This window comes from Rattus norvegicus, chromosome 3, assembly GCF_021556685.1.
Source record: "Rattus norvegicus strain SHRSP/BbbUtx chromosome 3, alternate assembly SHRSP_T2T, whole genome shotgun sequence".
In the NCBI taxonomy this organism is placed as follows: Eukaryota; Metazoa; Chordata; class Mammalia; order Rodentia; family Muridae; genus Rattus; species Rattus norvegicus.
The window spans coordinates 76,305,179-76,323,500 of NC_141536.1; the positions used below are offsets into that span (position 1 = coordinate 76,305,179).

Below are 18,322 nucleotides of genomic sequence, written 5' to 3' on the forward strand. Positions count from 1 at the left end.
GATCTCTGTGAGTTTGAAGACAGCCTTATCTGTGTAGTGAATTTTAGGATAGCCAGAGCTACATAAAAGAGAGACTCTCTCTCAACTACATGTACACGCGCACACACCTAAAATACTACAATATGATCCAATGTGATAATTTAAAATAGTTAAGTGGAAGGTTTGGTGTATTTGGTGTGTATACCTTTAATCCTAGCACTGGGGAGGAAGAGGCAGGTGGATCTCTGAATTCAAGGCTAGTCTATTCTACATGTTGAGTTTGAGGCCAGCCAGGGCTACATAGCTAGACCCTGTCTCAAAAATAATAATAATAAAATAAAGTAGTTGATGGTTGTAACCTAAAGAATGTGATATGTTGGCCTAACTAGGAAAACATGGAAGAAAGAAAGAAACTAGGAATGGCATGAACCAAGGTGTGCTGTGCTGGGATCTAGAGTATTTCTCTGTGCTAGTTTTATCCTTTGCTATGCTGTACTTTGCTGTGCAGAGACTTGAGCTTGTCTCACTATCCAGAGAATGGTCTTCTGGGCCAGGGCACTAGCTGTGCTGCCCTTGTCCTGTGCAGTTTTAGGCTTGCCTGTCTGTTGGCTTGGGATGGTGTATTTGACTTGTTCTCTCTGGGGGCCTCTGCACTCTTGCTTTGCTGTGCTGTAGAGTTATCCCAGATGTAGAACCAGCCCTCACTCTCACTCTTGTTCTGTTTTTTGGTGTAATGTCTAGCTTTATTTGCAGCTCCTTCAGCAGACTGCCAACTCTGGGAACCTCAACACCCTGAGCAGCCTCCACCCAATGGGAGGTAAGTGCTTCCAGGCTGCAGAGGAGCAGCACTGCAAGGTCAGCAAACAGCTTCCCCAGTCTGAGAGTCTGGTACCATTCGTGCCCCAGTGTTTTCGCTCTTTACAGAAACCTTAGGACTCAGCTTTCTGGACTCTGATGTGGCCCTATTGCTGGTCAATGCCACTTTGCTCTGAAGTTGTATGGTGTCTTTCATTCTAAGTCATCGTTGAGGAAGGAAAATGGCAAAGAGCACTTAGGGGCCATCCAGACCCCTATAGTAAATTAAGTTCCTATGACTTTGCGGAAATACTTACTGAAAGCTACTAGAACCAGGGAGTTTTTGTGTTTCTGAGTTCATGCTGTTGTTGCTGTTAAGATATATGGGAAATATAAGTAACAGATGCCTGGTTTATAACAAAATGAAGCTCTAAAGACAGTCAGGAGCCTGGGGCTATCAGAAGAGGCTGAAGAGGCAGAATGTGAGTAGTTCTATAGCAGCCTGGACTGCCCGGTGGCGTGTAGCTGAGCATTGCATTGAAAAGGGGCATGTTTGGTGACCTACATTTTGAAGTTTTGATAGTAATTGGTTTTGCCCTAGGGAATTTGGTTTTCTATTTTGGGGAAAGATACTATAATGCATATCTTTTTTACTTTCTCTACTTCCTGTCTTGATAGTCTGTATGTCCTCTAGTAAAATGCTTTACAAAATGTACAACATAATTCAAATTTGTTCTTATTCTGTGTTTTCTAGGTTTAATATCCTTTCCCTCAAATTTTTTCTGTCTTTTTCTGATGATTAATAATACACTGTTACAGTGGCAGTGTCCTTTATTCTTCATTCCTTCTCCTAGTTCTGTTCTTTCCTGTTACTCCCATGGAGCCCTCTAGATCTTTGTTTCCTGCTTCTTTCCCTCCAATGTACCTATTTGTATGTAAGAAGGCCTTACTTAACTGTAGCTGGGGCCCTTCCCTTGGGCTCCTTCCCCATGATAGATCACAGGTACTCTCTCATTCAGTTCTGCCTACCTCTGTGTTAGTGCTCATTTGAAGCTCTTTTTCTAAGGAAGTGGCTTTAAATTTCTTCCTACTGGGAATAGATCTCAAGGCCTCATGCACCATTAGCACATGTTATACCACAGTATTTTAAAGTTTCATACTAAATAATGGCTGAATCTTTTAGAGCCCTGTGGTATAGCGTGAAAAATGTAGAAACTAAGTATGTTCTTATATAGTTAGTTCCTCTTTGTCTGGGACCAGTTTCCATTCATTGCTGGAATAAATGTTGGGCATCTAATCTTCTGGCTGATGAATTTTTTTGGATATTGCAGGGTTAAATGCAATGCAGCTCCAGAATTTGGCTGCACTGGCTGCTGCAGCTAGTGCAGCTCAGAATACACCAAGTGGTACCAATGCTCTCACTACATCCAGCAGTCCCCTCAGCGTACTCACCAGTTCAGGTAAGGGGATAATAAGGAAAATTGTGTGCCTTGGACACATCCTCTCTGAAGGCAAAGCTAAGGGCAGGGCAGTCCATCTTGGGAAGGAATTAACACATACCAGGTAGGTTGTATTATGAGCAACAGATATCTGTCTTCTGTCTGTCTCTATTTTATTTTTTGAGACAAGTCTCTATCTAAGTTCTGTCTATCTTGGACTTGCTGTTTAGACCAGGCTGGCCTTGAACTCAAAAAAGATCCTTCTTCTGACTCCTGACTGCTGGGATTAAAGATTTTGTCAATCATGGCCTTTTTAGATTTGTTTTTGTTTTTCATTAAGTTTTTTAAAATTATTTATTGAGGCAAGAGAGATTCAGTGATTAATAGCATGTACTGGTCTCTCAGCAGACCTGGGCTTGGTTCCCAGTACCCATAGGGGGTAACTCACAGCTGCCTGTAACTCCAGAGAATTCGACTTTCTCTTCTAACTTATGCCCACATAAACATACATTTACATAGATGTACATATATACAGTTGAAATGATAATGTATACATGCACATATGGCCATGTGACAGTCAGAGGACAATTTGCAATCGCAAGTTGGTTCTTCTCCTATAGTCCCAGGAGTGGAGCTCAGGTCCTTAGGATTGGTAACCAAGCACCATCACCCTCAGATGTCATTTTTGTCATTTTTTTGATCATTTGAAATTTCATCATTTTTATTTGTTGTAACCTTCATTTGTCTCTAATTTCTTAGAAGGACAATTATCAGAATTCGGTGATTGCAAAATCCCTTTTGTAAATAGAACAGTTGATAGGATCATTCTTGTGCTTTGTGTCCTGTTGGCAAGAGAAGGAAAGTGATGATTTAACTCCTGAATTTCTAATAGCAGGGTCTTCACCGAGCTCCAGCAGCAGTAATTCTGTCAACCCCATAGCCTCACTTGGAGCGCTGCAAACATTAGCCGGAGCAACAGCTGGCCTCAACGTTGGCTCATTGGCAGGTAATGGGCAACCCCTGGTTGTCATCAGGCTACTTTTATAACCTAACCCAGTATAGAAGTACCAATAGAATAATGGCCTCCGCCCAAGAAAAGTTAGAAATAATCATGCATTTTGTCAGATCTGAGGTAAATCCAAACTCTGCTGCTTAGCTAGCTGTAACCTTGGACCATTATTCTAATACTCATTTCTTACTTGCTGCAAAGCAGAAGTAATAGAATACTTTGAAGGGCGCTTAGTTAAATGTGGCCAGGTGGTGGTAGCACATGCCTTTAATCCCAATACCTAGGTGGGGAAGGGAGGTAGACTTCTGAGTTCAAGATTGGCCTGGTCAACAGAACAAGTTCCTAGACTGCCATGGAGAAACCCTGTCTTGAAAAACTAAAACAAGCCAAAACAAAACCCCCTAACAAATGAAGTTAAATCAGCAACTGGAGAGATGGGTCTACTGTTAAGAGTTTGCTTCCCAGCTTTCACAGAGATAATGTTGAATGAGAACATAGAGCCTGGTGGTGGTAATCTTAATATTGGGGATGTAGAGGCAGACAGATTTCCAAAAACTAGCCTGGTCTACAGAGTGAGTTCAAGGATAGCCAGGGCTACACAGAAAAAACCCTGTCTTGAAAAACAAAACAAAACAAAAAACCAGAGAGAGGGGATAGAGTGGGTAAAGATGGAAATGGACCTAGCCGTTTGTGAGTGGTGTCAGGCCTTCTGTCTGGAAAACAGTAATGAAGAGAGTGGTGCTGAGGAGTGGGATTTGTAATACTCACAGTAGCAGCAAGGTCTCAAATAGGACCAGTCAGAGGAATGGTCTAACTCAGTGTGTAGTTAAAAGGGAAATTAAAAAATCAAATTTTGGGGAGAGAGGTCTGATTTTTTAGTAATATAAGTGTATCTGTCTTTAGTATCAGTTGAAGCTTTCTAGTATATTAATTTTCCTCTTCCTTTAAGGAATGGCTGCTTTGAATGGAGGTTTGGGCAGCAGTGGCCTTTCCAATGGCACTGGGAGTACCATGGAAGCCCTCACCCAGGCGTATTCTGGTATCCAGCAATATGCTGCTGCAGCCCTCCCTACTCTGTACAACCAGAATCTGTTGACACAGCAGAGTATTGGTGCTGCTGGAAGCCAGAAGGAAGGTAAGTGCACCAGACTTAGAAGTTGGAGTTTTCGTCAAGGGAGTTTAGGTAACCTTTTCCCAACCAAGGCCAAGACAAACTGAGAAAGACTGTGAAGTGCAGTGCTTTTTGCCATTTTTCGGGGGAGAAGGGTGTGTGGGTGAATCAGAATCATAGAGATCCTCTTGGGAGGGAGCTTAGTTTTAAATAAAGAAACTGGTAGACATTGGACTTGATCTCATCATTCGACAAGGATGTTTTGTTAGGAAGTCTTCTCTGGGTTATGAATCTACCGGGGGATTGTCTAAATATTCCTCTTAGGTTCATCGTTTGACATTTTCTCTTTGACTAATGTTTGTCCTAAATGAGATACTGAGATGTGATGGGATAGAGTAAGATAGCTGGTAAGTTTGATGGATGGAGTGAGAAGTAGTACATGGATAAAAATGGAATTAAATTGAGGAGAGACTTTATTGACAGTTGCTGCTGGCACCCCAGTGTTTAGGTTTGACTAGGTTTTTATAACCATGACTTGATAAGGTGTAACACTGATGTAAGAAAAACAAGTAGCCTTTTTGGCTTTAGTGTAGGAGCCAGTGTTAAGACATCTGGAGGGTGTGAGGGAGCAAACCAAGTGTGTGTAGGAAGAGAAGAGGAGTAAGTGCACAGACCTGGAAGCCATAATGGGCCATGGTTTCAACAACAACTAGGAGACTAGGCGAGGGAATGGCTGGATTATTTTTTATTGATTTAGTCACTCTTCATTAGAAAAATCACATTGTAAGTAAAGAAAGTATATTCTGCTTTATATATTCTGTGTTTATAGTTCTGTGTTAATCATGGGCACTTTTGTGTGTGTTGGGGTTGGGAGTTGTGGTTTTCTAGACAGGGTTTCTCTGTGTAACAGCTATCCTGGACTTAAATTATATGTAGACCAGACTAGACTGGCTTCAAACTCACCCCTTCAGAGTACTGGGTTTAAAGGTGTGCACTGCCATGCCTCACTTCATAGGTTCATTTTTAAAATGCTTTTTTTTTTAACTGAGATGTAGTTTATGTATGGTTAAATTTAAAATTTGCCCATTTTGGTATAAAACTCTTGTGTTTATGTGGTGTTGAACACCTACCTTAACGAGAGAGCATTTGTGAATGTCCCCTAGGAGCTCCCTAGTACCCCATTGTCATTTGCTACTCCATTCCTGCCTCTAGACTGCCAGTCTGTTTGTCATCCTTTAGTGCCTAGGCACAGTTTTGAAAATTAACTTTGTTGTTGTTGTTTACTTGCTTTTGTTTTTGAGGCAGGGTCTCACTATGTAGCCCAGGTAGACCTTGAATTGAGAGCCTCCTCTCTTAGCTTTCTGAATGGTATAATTACAGGCTGAAACTTTTGACTATATAACCCATTCTTCTCCTTTTTCTCCCCTTTGTTTTACTACTGTACTTGCCTTCTTTCAATCCCTTATATCCTCTCTGGCAAGGTATGGGCCTTTAATGTTCAGGTGTAAAATGGCCCACAGTTTTAATCCCAGCATCTGGAATACAGAGGCTACTGGGTCTCTGTAAGTTTGAGCCTGGTCTACTTAGTGAGTTCCAGTACAGCCAGAACTTTATAATGAGACAAAACACACACACACATGGCAAATCCTTCCAGCTTGGTGGCAGCACACACACCTTTAATCTCCGCACTTGGGAGGCGGAGGCAGGTACCAGAGCTACATGAGTAAAACTTGTTTTGGGAAAAAAAAAAATCCTTCCATGAGATGACATATGCAAGGGAAGAAATCTAATTTTGGAATTACTGCCTGCTATTAGAGAATCTTTTTCGTTCCCTTTCAGACAATAAGTTTGTTGAGATTTTGCTAGTGTTAGTATAGATGGGAATGAGAGACCATTGGCCCTTGGTGATGAGCATACTTAACACTGATATTCTTCCAATCCATGGATATTTGAAGGTCCAGAAGGAGCCAACCTGTTCATCTATCACCTGCCCCAAGAGTTTGGAGACCAGGACTTACTGCAGATGTTTATGCCCTTTGGGAATGTCGTGTCTGCCAAGGTTTTCATAGACAAGCAGACCAACCTGAGCAAGTGTTTTGGTATGTTGACTTCTCTTCTGGTGTTGGAATGGGATGACGTACTGAGAAAGAGAGAAAGTAGCTGCTGACAAACTCAGGGAAATCTGGATTTGCGTTTGACCTTAGCAGATCATGACCTCTTTCTGAGCTTAGTCCTACCTGTAGCAGAGGTTGTGCTTTCTGCTCACAGTATTGGTCCAGAGGAAATAGTGTGTAGAAATAGCTTCGCTTGGGGAGAGAGAATGCTGGTGAATGTCAGGTAGTACCACTGAGAACCTAATTGTTTCCTGTGGTTGTCATTGCCAGAATTTTTGTGCATGCTGAGAACAGTTGAGATAACCTTTTGTACAGGACTGAGGCTTCTTGCTTTATTAAGTTCCTCACCTAGGTTTCTGCTTGGACACACAGGTTTTGTAAGTTATGACAATCCTGTCTCAGCTCAAGCTGCCATCCAGTCCATGAACGGCTTTCAAATTGGAATGAAGAGGCTTAAAGTGCAGCTCAAACGTTCGAAGAATGATAGTAAGCCCTACTGATCGTGCTCCCCTCTGAGACTGGAGTGAGAAGATCTTCTGGTAAGTGGGGGAGGAGCACCCTTAATCATTCGAAGCCCTAAGGCTGTGTGTTGACAGCCCTGGACCCTGATCCCTGCCACTCTCGCAGGCACAGCTTGCCCTGAAGACTCAGCTACTGCCTTCTGTGGGAGTGTCGCTTCGTACAGAGGACAAGTTTGTGCTTTGGTTTCCAGTGTTTTACTTTGGAGTTTAGGTGCCATATCCTGAGGGTTTTTGTTTTGTTTTGTTTTGTTTCTTTTTCCCTTTATTTAAAGTTTGCTGTGTTTGTAACTAGTATGTTGAGAAGGACCAACACCAGTCCACCTTGAGGAAGAGAGAAATGGGTTTAAAAGATAATTAGAACATGCCCTAAAACATGGAAAGAGAGGGCTGAGCAGAACAGAAAGTTGATCTCCAAGGTCTCTCTCCCTGGCTGCCAGGGTGGGTAGACTGAGAACTAAAGTCTGATGCGGTATGGGGCAGAATGGGTGAGATGGCTTGGCATCTAGACCCCTTCATGACTGGCTGCTTTCTGTGGAAATGCTGAACTTACGCCACCTATTTTTCTAATTTTTGTCCTGGATTTCTGCTCTTCTCTAAAAGAGGGTAAGCAAGTCTCAGGAAATAACGCACTTTTCATTTAGCCTGAAATATGCAAATAACAGGGAGATACCCATGACTAGCCAGCCTGGCCCACCATTCGTGTTTTATTGCCCTGCCTGGTTGGTGGCTGTTTGGGGAAAGCAACCAGAGAGGTCATTTTAGTTTATTTCAACATGAAGTTAGACAATGCCCATTTCCAGCAGTTCCCTTTGAAGAAAGTCTATGGAAGTTCACCACACCAAGGAATGTTGCCTCCTTCTCCGGCCACAGTTTTCTCATGAAGGCAGACCTAAGAAGCTCTTGCAGCCTTTCTAGCCAACAAGGGTGCAGTTCATGGGCAGAGCCATCAAGAAGCCATTTGATTGATGGAGGAGAGACCTGCTTCTTGGTGTGCCTGAATCAAGGTCTCTGCAAGCCACTGTGCTGTATTTGAGCAGAGCCTAGTATTCAAGAAGGTTCAGAAGTGCATTTCTGCCTCCTTAATGAAGTGTCCCAAAAGTTGTATATCTCATAAAGGTCTGACAGGCCTCTCCTCCAGCCACTCTAGCCCCATTCTCTGTCCTTGAAGGCAGAAGAGAGTACAGGAAGTTTACAGGCTCCATATGGATTTAGTGTTCATTTACCTCAGTATTAACCCATGTTCATTTTGTCATGATGCTTACAGTGAGCTCCTGCTGCCTTTCATGGGTCTTAACTCCAGCCTTTGCCAGTGTCCCACACAGCCTCTGAGCAGAGGTGGTGGCCCTATAAGTATATGATTAATAGCCACAGCCAGGGCCTGGTTCCTGAGTCATTGGAAGCTTAAACCTCACAACGTCTTGGCTCTCAGCAGCAGAGATTAGAAGGGGCTAGCCTGCTTTAAGTCAGATGGGGACACTCACTCTCCTTGTCATGCTGTCCCTGTGAATAACAAACAGGGACTGACCATCTTGCTGTTGTGCAGGAAGTTGTTAGTGATGTTGTCCCATTGATGCTGGGACAGCTGCTCTCTTAATAGTGATGAGTTGAGTCTGTTGTCCTCTTAAACACGAAACATACACTTCTTCAGCTGAACCACGTAAACTTGAATTCTGTGCACTGGGAGAAAAGTGTCCTGTGTTTCAAGATAAAACTGTTCTAAAGGCTTCCAGGGTAATGATGGATTTTTTAAAATAATGCAAAAAATAAAAAATAAAAAAAAACTTAAAAAGGAAAAAAAGAAAAAAGAAAAAAATGCTAGGTTGGGCAGGCACTGCTTTGAATCCCAACCAGCCGGAACCAAGAATGTTGTTTCTATTTTTATAGAAGTTTTATACAGCTCCGGGGTGGAGAATATTTATTACCTAAATTATATCTCTGGAAAAGGCCAGGATTTTGTAGAATCCAGAATGTGATTGTTGTACACACAGGGTGCTGTGTATGATTGAAACTACTGACTTTCTGTGACCGTTTGCAGCCCAGGTAACCTGTCCAAGGGGAAGGCTAACATTAATGCTGTGAATTGGCAGAGGCAAGAGCTGTGCTCTATAGGGTGCTGCCAGTGCTGTGTTCCCTCACCTTCTGTTCTGTCTTCCTCCTTGGCCAGAACACCACATTCTTTCCCCTTCTTCCGACTTCCCTCTATCTTTCCCATTTTTGTCCACAGATTTTGTCCTGTGCTCCAGGACCATATGAAACCTTCCTAATGATATTAGAGGCAAAGGCGTGACTCCACCTTTGGGAGTACAGGCCCCAGACTTCATACCTACTTGTGATTTCTAAAAGGAGCACTTGCTCTAGCAGAGCCATGGTCTGCTCAGTCAGCCAGCCAGCCAGCTGGGGAGACCATGTACTTCCATTGTCCCGTTTGCCTAGCACAGCAGTAGCACTGTCCTCGAGCACAGTTCTCTCCCCAGGCCAAAGATGGTTTTGTTGAAGAAGCTGCTCCCCTGTAAGTCTTGATGTGAAAGGGCTCAGCTTAGAGTGGAGACTGGAGTGAATGAAGTCTTAAGCAGTCCATTTCTGTTGCGTGGAGGTTTCACTTACAGTGTGTTTTCTGCTGTAGTTTTGTTTCGTAGATTATATCATGCCATTGATTTGCCTTCAGTGCAGCCCAACCACTATCTCCTGGGTTCCACACGAGTGGTCAGGGCTTATGTGGAAGCTTAGGGCTTGGATTTCTGGGAACGAAGGGCCATCCCAAGATCGAGCAAGAAACTCTGGCCCTCTACCTTAAATAGTCTCCCTCCCACTCTAGTTAGCATCTATTGTTGCTGAGACCTGCTTGCCCTAAGACTGTCTGGATATGTTGGGTGCTTTGCAGGAAATCCAAGCCTTAGGTTCCCTTCTGTCTCTGGCAGTCGGATGTTCTCTTGGTGTCCTTCATGTCCTTTTGAACTTTTCCCTGTGTCCATTGTTAGCATGTGCAAAAAAGTTCTTGTCATTCCCCACCCCTGCCCTTCCCCGCCTCCTCATTTCAGGGCTGCATACAGTGAGTGTCCTGTTCTCTCTCTCTGTTTGGATGTATTGCTCTGTGTAACTCAGTGGATCTCCCTCTTTCTGGTTTGTTTTTTTTTCTAGATTCCTGCCGTTTGTTCATCGTTGTGCCTAAAGCATGTCGATGTGGCGTCAAGTACATCGTCCAAATCCCTGTCTCTTCAGCTTCTCTGATGCTTGAACTCTCACCTTTGACCTTGTGTTGACCTTTGATGCTGATGTGTATTTTATTATGTTTGTTTCTTTCTTTGTTTTTTCTTTTTTCTTTCTTTTTTTTCCCTTTTGTGCTGCCAAAATTGGTTTTGCTAGAACGACTGCTGAAGGGAAAATATTTAAACTTGCATTTGAATATAAAAAAAATCTATTTTTCTAGAACTTCCTAAGATAACCACTTGATTTTGTGATTCCAATTCTTTGTAACTGTCTCAGAGCAGCCCTACTAGCACATGCCGTGTGGTGTTTGTATCCTTGTGAACACACAGCCAGTCCGCTTCCAGGCTTTCTTCCTCTGTGTGCTTCGTTTTAAAGACAGCTTTGAAATAAACAATGAAATAAAAGATGTCACTAAAATCTTTGAGGCTCCTGAACACATTTTGCTGACATAGTTTTGGGGCTTGAGGAGACCGCATGTTGTTATTAATTTTTGTTTTTCTGAGTTCTCAACTGCAGAAAATGTCTGAAATACTCCCCCCCCCCCCCATTCCCTTTTCACTGGATGCTGAGGTTTGGGCCCCAGCTACCCTTTTTTCTTTTCGTTTTGTGGTTCTTCCTGAAGCAGCCTGCAGGGAAGCCCTAGGGTCCCTCTTCCCCTCCCCTTGGCTCAGCCAGCTCACACCTATGCTTATTCCTACAGTCTCCACAGCAAAATGTGATGCTTTCAACTTTTTTGGGTTTTGTATTGTTTTTGCCTTTTTGTTTTGAGTTTTTCCTTTCCTACTAAGATTATGCCCAGAAAAACAAGTTGTGCATGTTCCCTGCTGCTTCTTCACACCTTCGTATGTATCACCCTCACCTCTCTGTTTTCTATAGTTTGTGCAAAAACTGACTGATTTAAAGGGGTTTCAAAGAAGATGTTTTAAATTGTTATGGGGTTGATTTTTTTTTTTTTCTCAGAGTGTATTGTTTTATTTTGAAGTGGCAACTTTCTCCTCTATTGCCCTTAGAGTGTTTGCCTGTGCACTTAGACTGTCACTCTTTGTGGCCTCCAGGTCTCAGTGGGGGATCCAGGAGGCTGGCTGCTCTGCTCAGGGAGTCCAGAGGGGCAGAGAGGCAGAAGCAAAGGTGGCTGTGGGTAGGCAGGAGGCTTAAGCACATCAAGGCTGGATCACAGAGGGAGGAGAGAGGGCATTGTGCTTCTGACTGACTACCCAGAGGATAGGCCATCTGTGCACTGAGTGGCAATACACCTGCCTGCCTGCCTGCCTGCGCTTTTCCTAGGTGACAAGCACAATAAATACTACAGTCTTCACACTGTTTACAGCTCTGGGCACCAACCACCCCACACTGGCTCCTCACTATGGCTCTGCTCTTACTTAGCTGGGAGAGTTGGGGTAGGGGCAAGAATTTGTTTTTAAATTGAGTGAGGAGCCAGGTAGCTACTGTCCCCAGGTGCCAGGCCAGCCAGTTCTTTGGTTTCCTAAGGGAAACTTTCCCTCTTCTCTTGTAGCACCATCCAGCCTCAGGGTCTTGGGGACTTGGAAGAATGTGAATGGAGGAGGAGGCTAGAGGAAATGAGTAGTCAGGGACGGATCTGTAAAGAGCAGAGGCAGCAGGGGGGATTTTTGATAGATCCCACTGAGACTTAAGCACTGGTGGGAGGGAAAGTGGAAGCAAGATTGTCCCGAAAAGGGTGGCAAGGTGCAGCAAGGGATGGGGTGGTGAGGAGGAGAAAGCACTGTCCAGCATCATCCACTCCCTGGTGATGAAGGGACTCCAGCTCAGTTTCTGCTTTGGGTCCCCTACAGGTTGCCCAATATATTATGCTTGCAGAGGCCACCTTACTAGGAAGAAATGGCAGCCAAGTGGGGGGACCCCTGTAAGTAGGCTGCTTAATGTCCTGGAAGGGGTGGTGGGATGAAAGAGGCCAGAGCATGAGAGACCCTGCTGTGTGCCCCACAGTCTGACTGCACAGAGCGCCTCTGTTGGCAGGAGGTGCTGAGGCCCCTTCCTGTGTACTGAGAAGCTGTGTTTGCCAATATAGTTTGCTTTCAATTCCAAGAGGAGCTCTGGGAAAACCTGTGGATAAAACCAAATGCCAAATGTTGGACATTGTTTCCTTTCCCTTTTCTCTCGGATTGTTTTAATTGTTCTGTAGTGGTTTTAATGGATTTGAGACCCTGGAGCGGCAGCTGCCTTTCTGATTTCCAGCTGCTTTTTGTGAATAATTTAAAAAGAAAAAAAAAAGAAACTTTACATTTTGGAGACAAACCTGTGTGAGTTTTTTATTGGTACAAACGTTGTATTTAACACTAGGGGTTTTGTACAGTTTTTTGCCTTTTCTACTAGAAAACAATGTAAAGTGATTTCACAATGTGAAGAGAAAAAATTGCCACTATGACCAAACGCACAGTCTGTTCTGCAGCAGCAACGGGATTCAATCAACTCAAAGTCGTGATTCAGCCGTAGAGATGCTTTCTTCTTGACCTTGTTTGAGCTTTCCTTTTTTCCTGTTTGATTTATAAAAGATGTCTTTTGTGTGTGAACTTGTGTTGTACTCTGTAGAAAATTATGGATTTTGCTTTAATGGTTTTTAAAAAAAAAAAAAAGGGCAAGAAGAGCCCTTGTCGCTTTTCTTACCTAATCACAGTTTGTGTAGTGGATTAAAAAAGGAAAAGTTGTTAAAAGTTTGGAGCAAGGGAGTGTGTGTTTAAAAGGACTCTCCCTTTTTGTGTGTTTTCCCTTTTGTCCCAATGGGGAACCTAAATCTGTTTTAATTGCACAGACACACGGACAAAAAGTCATTTTGTATCTGCCAAGTGTGGTACCTTCCTTTGTTTATTTGCTATTAAACTGTTTGAGAAGAACTGTTTGTCTTCAGAGTTGTTGACTGTGGGTGCCTGGAGGTGGGGACGGGGTTGGGGGTGGCTTCCGTTTGACAGACCTGATGATGATGCAGCTGAACCCACACACACAAAGCTCTGAGGGAAGAGAGTTTCTCTCTGGAATCTACTTGTGTGATGTGCCTGCATTCTACAAGGTCACCATGATAGGGAAGCACTGTGAAACATTTTGGTACCTTTAATTTTGTTCTCCCTCCTTCATTACTGCTAGTGGCCCATGTGAATCCTAGATCATGGCCTTCTCTACAAGCCTTTAGTCTCCAGCCCAAAAAGTAGTTAGTCCTTTAAGGTGCCTTCAGTTAACTCCTCAGGTACTCTAGATCGTTCTCTAATGAAGCCCCCTGCCTAGGACTACCTTTGAACCTCCGGGAGCTTGCAGTTCAGTTTCTGGGCCTGAAGAGGCAGAGACTCTGGCTGTACAACAGACCTTCATTCACTACAGCTGCCGTCCTACAGGGAGACTCTCGGTAACTGGGTGGTCCAGTCTTCATAGAACTGAAGCCTCTCTGGAAGCTACAGCTGACTTGTGCGTGGTGGGCAGACCTCAACCCTGTTCTCCATGCCCCTCCATTTGGGGAGGGTCTGGTAGGTAGTGTTTATTGATATATAGCCTGCCTTCTTCTAGTGCCTAGTGGTACACCAGCATGTGCTAGGCTCTGAGAAAGCAGGCAGGAGAGAAGCTTCTCTTTTAACTCAAACATTTCCTGGACACTATCCATTTGGTATTCACATGAGGAATAGAGAGGTCTTGTCAACCACACCTTGCCTTTAATTGCTGTTCTTCAGGTCTCCCATTTCTGTCTGCCACCCCCCCACACCCCCCACACCCCCAAGACAGAATCTTGTCATGTAGCCCCAGCTGACCTTACACTCAGGAGCCTTCCTGCCTCAGCCTCCCTAATGCTGAAGTGACCATCAGCACTTCCATGCCTGGCTTTAAAATGTGTTTGAAATCAGAAGTCTGGGGCTGGGGTTGTAGCACAGTGGTAGGCTGCTTGCTTAGGACGTATGACGTCCTGAGTTTGAACCCCAGAACTGCAGAAATAGAAGAACTTTATAGAAATTTGCAGGTATTTACCCTACCTAATTGCTGCAAGAAGTTGATGTGGGAAACAGGTGAAACTCAGTATGTCTGTCTTTACGTCATTCCTAGACAGTATTATTTGTCCCCCTCCCTCCCCGTCTGCATACTAACAAGTCAGTTGAAAAGCAGCCCTGCTGCTGCTAGAATTGGGGCACTCAGAATTAGATCAAGCCGTCCAATTCCCAGGCCCTTTCCTCTTTTTTTTTTTTTTTTTTTTTGGTTCTTTTTTTCGGAGCTGGGGATCAAACCCAAACCCAGGGCCTTGCGCTTCCTAGACAAGCGCTCTACCACTGAGCTAAATCCCCAACCCCGGCCCTTTCCTCTTAACCACCAGAGCAAATACTAGCGTGTTAGTTAACCAACTCTCCATAGGCAGTTGCAGTGAGGAGAGACTCTGTGAGGCCAGTGGCTCTCATTCCATCAGCCTAAACCCCAGAGGTGACTACAGCTTTGCCTCCGTTGGGAGTTTTGATGTTGGAAGGAATTACTGATCACTACTGCTCCTGCAGAAGTGCCACCACCTGCGGGACTCAAGGCTCCTGTGGGGTATTTCTCTGTAATTCTGCTCTCCAGTTTATTTTTATTTTTCAGACAGTCTCTCACTACATAGCCCTAGCAGGCATAGGACTTATTATGTACATCATGTTGACCTCCAGCTCAAGAGTTTAAGGTGTGAGCCACCTCATCTGCCCTTAATGTTTTTATTTTTATATATTCATATAAAATGTGCTGCCTTATGTGTCCTTATATAAATAATGGCATTTAAGAACAGAGTGTGCCATCTTTGCAATTAAATGGCTTTTTTATAGTTCTTTTTTTTCTTTTTGTAAATATGGTATATTTTATAGTACTTTTTTTTCTTAAATGGCTTTTTAATTTTGATCTTTTGGGGGTTTGGTTTGGTTTTTCAAGACATGTTTATCTGAGAAAAATAAGTGCACTAGAACGTAAAATGTCTATTGGGCATCCTCCCTGGGTTCTGTATTTCATACTTTGAAGAAATGGTGTGGTCAGAGCCTTCTGTGGACTCTCTTCCCAGAAATTAGTTATCTTAATGGTTTCCTGTTCACAATGCCTTCCCCTCCTCCCTCTGCCCCCTCCCCATCTCTGTTTCTTGAGACAGTCCTACATAGCCTCAAACTAGCTGTGTGGGGGAAATGACCTTGAACTCTCCATCTTCCTGCCTCTACTTCCTAAATCCTAGGGTTATGGGCATGAGTCACCAGGTCTGGTTCACGATTGATTCTCTCTGACTCAAATGGCTGTGTCTGCCTTTAACCCCAGCACTGAGAGGCGAGTGGTCTCTGACTTAGAGGCCAGCCTGCTCTAGGTTGTGGACTCTGGCCAGCCAAGGTTACATAGTGAGACCCTGATTCAATAAAAAGAAGAAAAGGCTTGAAGGATGGTTAGTTCTGTGGTTTAAAAGCCTGGGTTGTTCTTGCACAGGACCCCCAAGTTTGGCCCCCAGTTCCCATATTAAGTGGTTCACACCTTGTAACTCCAGCTGCTGGAGGTCTTCTGGTCTCTGGGCATCTGGCCCATGCAGTGGCACAGGCATAATTAAATCATTTTAAGAAGCAAGATAGGGGGCTAGAGAGATGGCTCAGTGGTTAAGAAAGAGCACTGATTGTTCTTCCAGAGGTGCTGAGTTCAATTCCCAGCAACCACATGGTGGCTCACAACCATCTGTAATAGGATCTGATGCCCTCTGCTAGTGTGTCTGAAAAACAAACAAACAAACAAACAAAAAAACAAACAGGGTAGTAGAGCGGCTCTCTTAGTCGTTCCCTCAGGCTTGGAGTCTGCATTTCTTAGTTACAAAAATTAAATGGTAGGATGAGCATCTTTCAGTTCGATGGCATACCTAAGAGCTGTTGGTTTTCTTTACAACTTAACAAGACCAGGGGCTTCAGAGACTGCTTGTTCAGTGCAGTGCTTGCCGTGGAAACACGCAGACTTGCACTTAACCCCCCAGGGACCCACATAAAGAAGCCAGGCATGCTGGGAGGCAGAGGCAGGACGAGGCTGGGCACGGCAGCCATGTTTATTCTCTCTGCATTCAAAGAGAGACCTGATCTGAAAAATAAAGTGGTGGGGGGCTGGAGATATGGGTGGCTCTGTGAGTAAGAGCACTGGCTAAAAGATTGGGGTTGATTAGCAGCACCCACCCACACGGTTGGTTCTAACCATCTATTTAACTCCAGTGCCAGGAGATCCACACCTCCTATCCTCCATCGGCATTAGGGGTGTGTGTGTGTGTGTGTGTGTGTGTGTGTGTGTGTGTGTGTGTGTGTGTGTGTGTGTGTGCGCGCGCGCGCACACACACACACACTACACACACTACACAGACATACATATAGGCAGAATGACAATACACAAAAGTATTTTTAAAAGTAGTAATTATGGGGCTGGAGAGATGGCTCAGCGGTTAAGAGCACCCGACTGCTCTTCCAGAGGTCATGAGTTCAATTCCCAGCAACCACATGGTGGCTCACAACCATCTGTAAAGAGATCCAATGCCCTCTTCTGGTGTGTCTGAAGACAGCTACAGTGTACTTATATATAATAAATAAATAAATCTTAAAAAAAAAAAAGTAGTAATTATGGAAGATGCCTGATAGCATCCTCTGCCCCCCATATACATGTAAACACAGCATCTATAGCTCAGATATGCCTAGTTAGCATGCAGAAGTCCTATGCTTGGTTCTTGGAACCACAAAAATTAAAATTGATGTCGAAAGTAATTTGGTTCTGACGTTTTATTTGTTTGGGGTTTGGTTTGTTGCTTATTTGGGTTTTGTTTTTGAGACAGGGTCTCTATTTAGTCCTGGCTTTCCTGGGACTCACTGTATAGACCAGGCTGGGATTAAAGGCATGTACCACAATGCCCAGCTTGTTTTGGTGTTTTTGAGGTAGAGGTCTCATGTAAACCCAGGTTGGCCTCAAACTATGTAGCTGAAGATGACCTTAAACCAACCTCTGATCCTCCTTTATCTTCCAAGCACTGGAATTACAGAGAAACAACACCCAACACACAACACACACACACACACACACACACACACACACACACACACACACACACACACACACACACACACACACACACACACCAATGCATGTAGTGCTGGAGGCTGGACCCAGGCCTTCATAAACACTAAAAGAACACTACCAGCTGAGCTGTACCAGTTTGGTTTTTGTTTTTGTTTTTGTTTGGGTTTTGGTTTTTTTTTTTTTTTTTTTTTTTTTTTTTTTTTGGTTCTTTTTTTCAGAGCTGGGGACCGAACCCAGGGCCTTGCGCTTACTAGGCAAGGCTCTACCACTGAGCTAAATCCCCAACCCCGCTGTACCAGTTTTTAAACTTGGCTTTGAGGCAGAATTTCTACATAACCCTGACCCTCCTAGAACTTACTCTGTAATCCAGGCTGACCTCAAACTCGCCTTTTATAAAGGTTTAAAGTCTGACTTTATGTTTCTGTAATACAGATGGTGCCTTAAACAGTTTGTATCCCCTTATGAAACACTTCTGTGGTGGCCCACCACCTTGGTGCTTTTTTGTCATCTGTGTGCAGTGACTTTCTTGGTCAGTACACGGTTGTTCTGTCACATGCTGCATTCATCTCAGCAGCCCAGTCTCTGATACAGAAAAAGCCACCAGGAAGGAAAACCAGATTTTCCCTTCACCTCTGGGAATGTCACACTGATGTCATAGCATTTCCCTCTGGGAGAGATGGAGACTTTCTTGTGCTTTCTGTGACTTTCAAGCACTGGTTCCTCCTTCTGGGTTCTTCTCCATCCCCTACTATCTGGGATTTAAATTACTTTGCATGTGTGGCCTTTGTTTCTGCAGGGGAAACTCCAGTAATAGGAAGGGCTTTCCTTTTTCTAAAGGAAAAGTTATCTTGGCTTGAGAAACTGTCACCTGGGAAAGGCATATTTCGTGTCCTAGCTATCCCCTGAGAAACTGTCATCTGGGAAAGGCATATTTCGTGTCCTAGGTATTCCCTTGACACACGGGGAGTTCGGGGCGGGCTGGCCGGCTAGCCAGTTTGCTTTGCTTTTTTGAGACAGAGACTTAATGCAGCTCTGGCTGATCTGGAACTCCTTATGCAGACCAGGCTGCCCTTGTATTAGAGATCCACCTTCTGCCTCCCAAG

At 44.0% G+C, this 18,322-nt stretch overlaps 1 protein-coding gene across 51 annotated transcripts in view; it reads left to right on the top strand.

Moving 5' to 3' along the window:
• Positions 1 to 13,045, top strand: part of Celf1 (CUGBP, Elav-like family member 1) — a 74,621-nt gene extending 61,576 nt beyond the window's left edge. For 7 of the 51 annotated variants that reach the window (XM_087653157.1, XM_087653181.1, XM_087653156.1 and 4 more), the window contains 7 exon segments: positions 721 to 796; positions 2,106 to 2,234; positions 3,106 to 3,219; positions 4,172 to 4,357; positions 6,289 to 6,432; positions 6,820 to 6,986; positions 10,107 to 13,045. In XM_087653157.1, coding sequence (XP_087509283.1) covers positions 721 to 796; positions 2,106 to 2,234; positions 3,106 to 3,219; positions 4,172 to 4,357; positions 6,289 to 6,432; positions 6,820 to 6,947 — 777 coding nt within the window. In that variant the 3' untranslated portion in view covers positions 6,948 to 6,986; positions 10,107 to 13,045. 51 annotated transcript variants of the gene reach the window in all.
• The last annotated feature ends 5,277 nt before the right edge of the window (positions 13,046 to 18,322 follow it).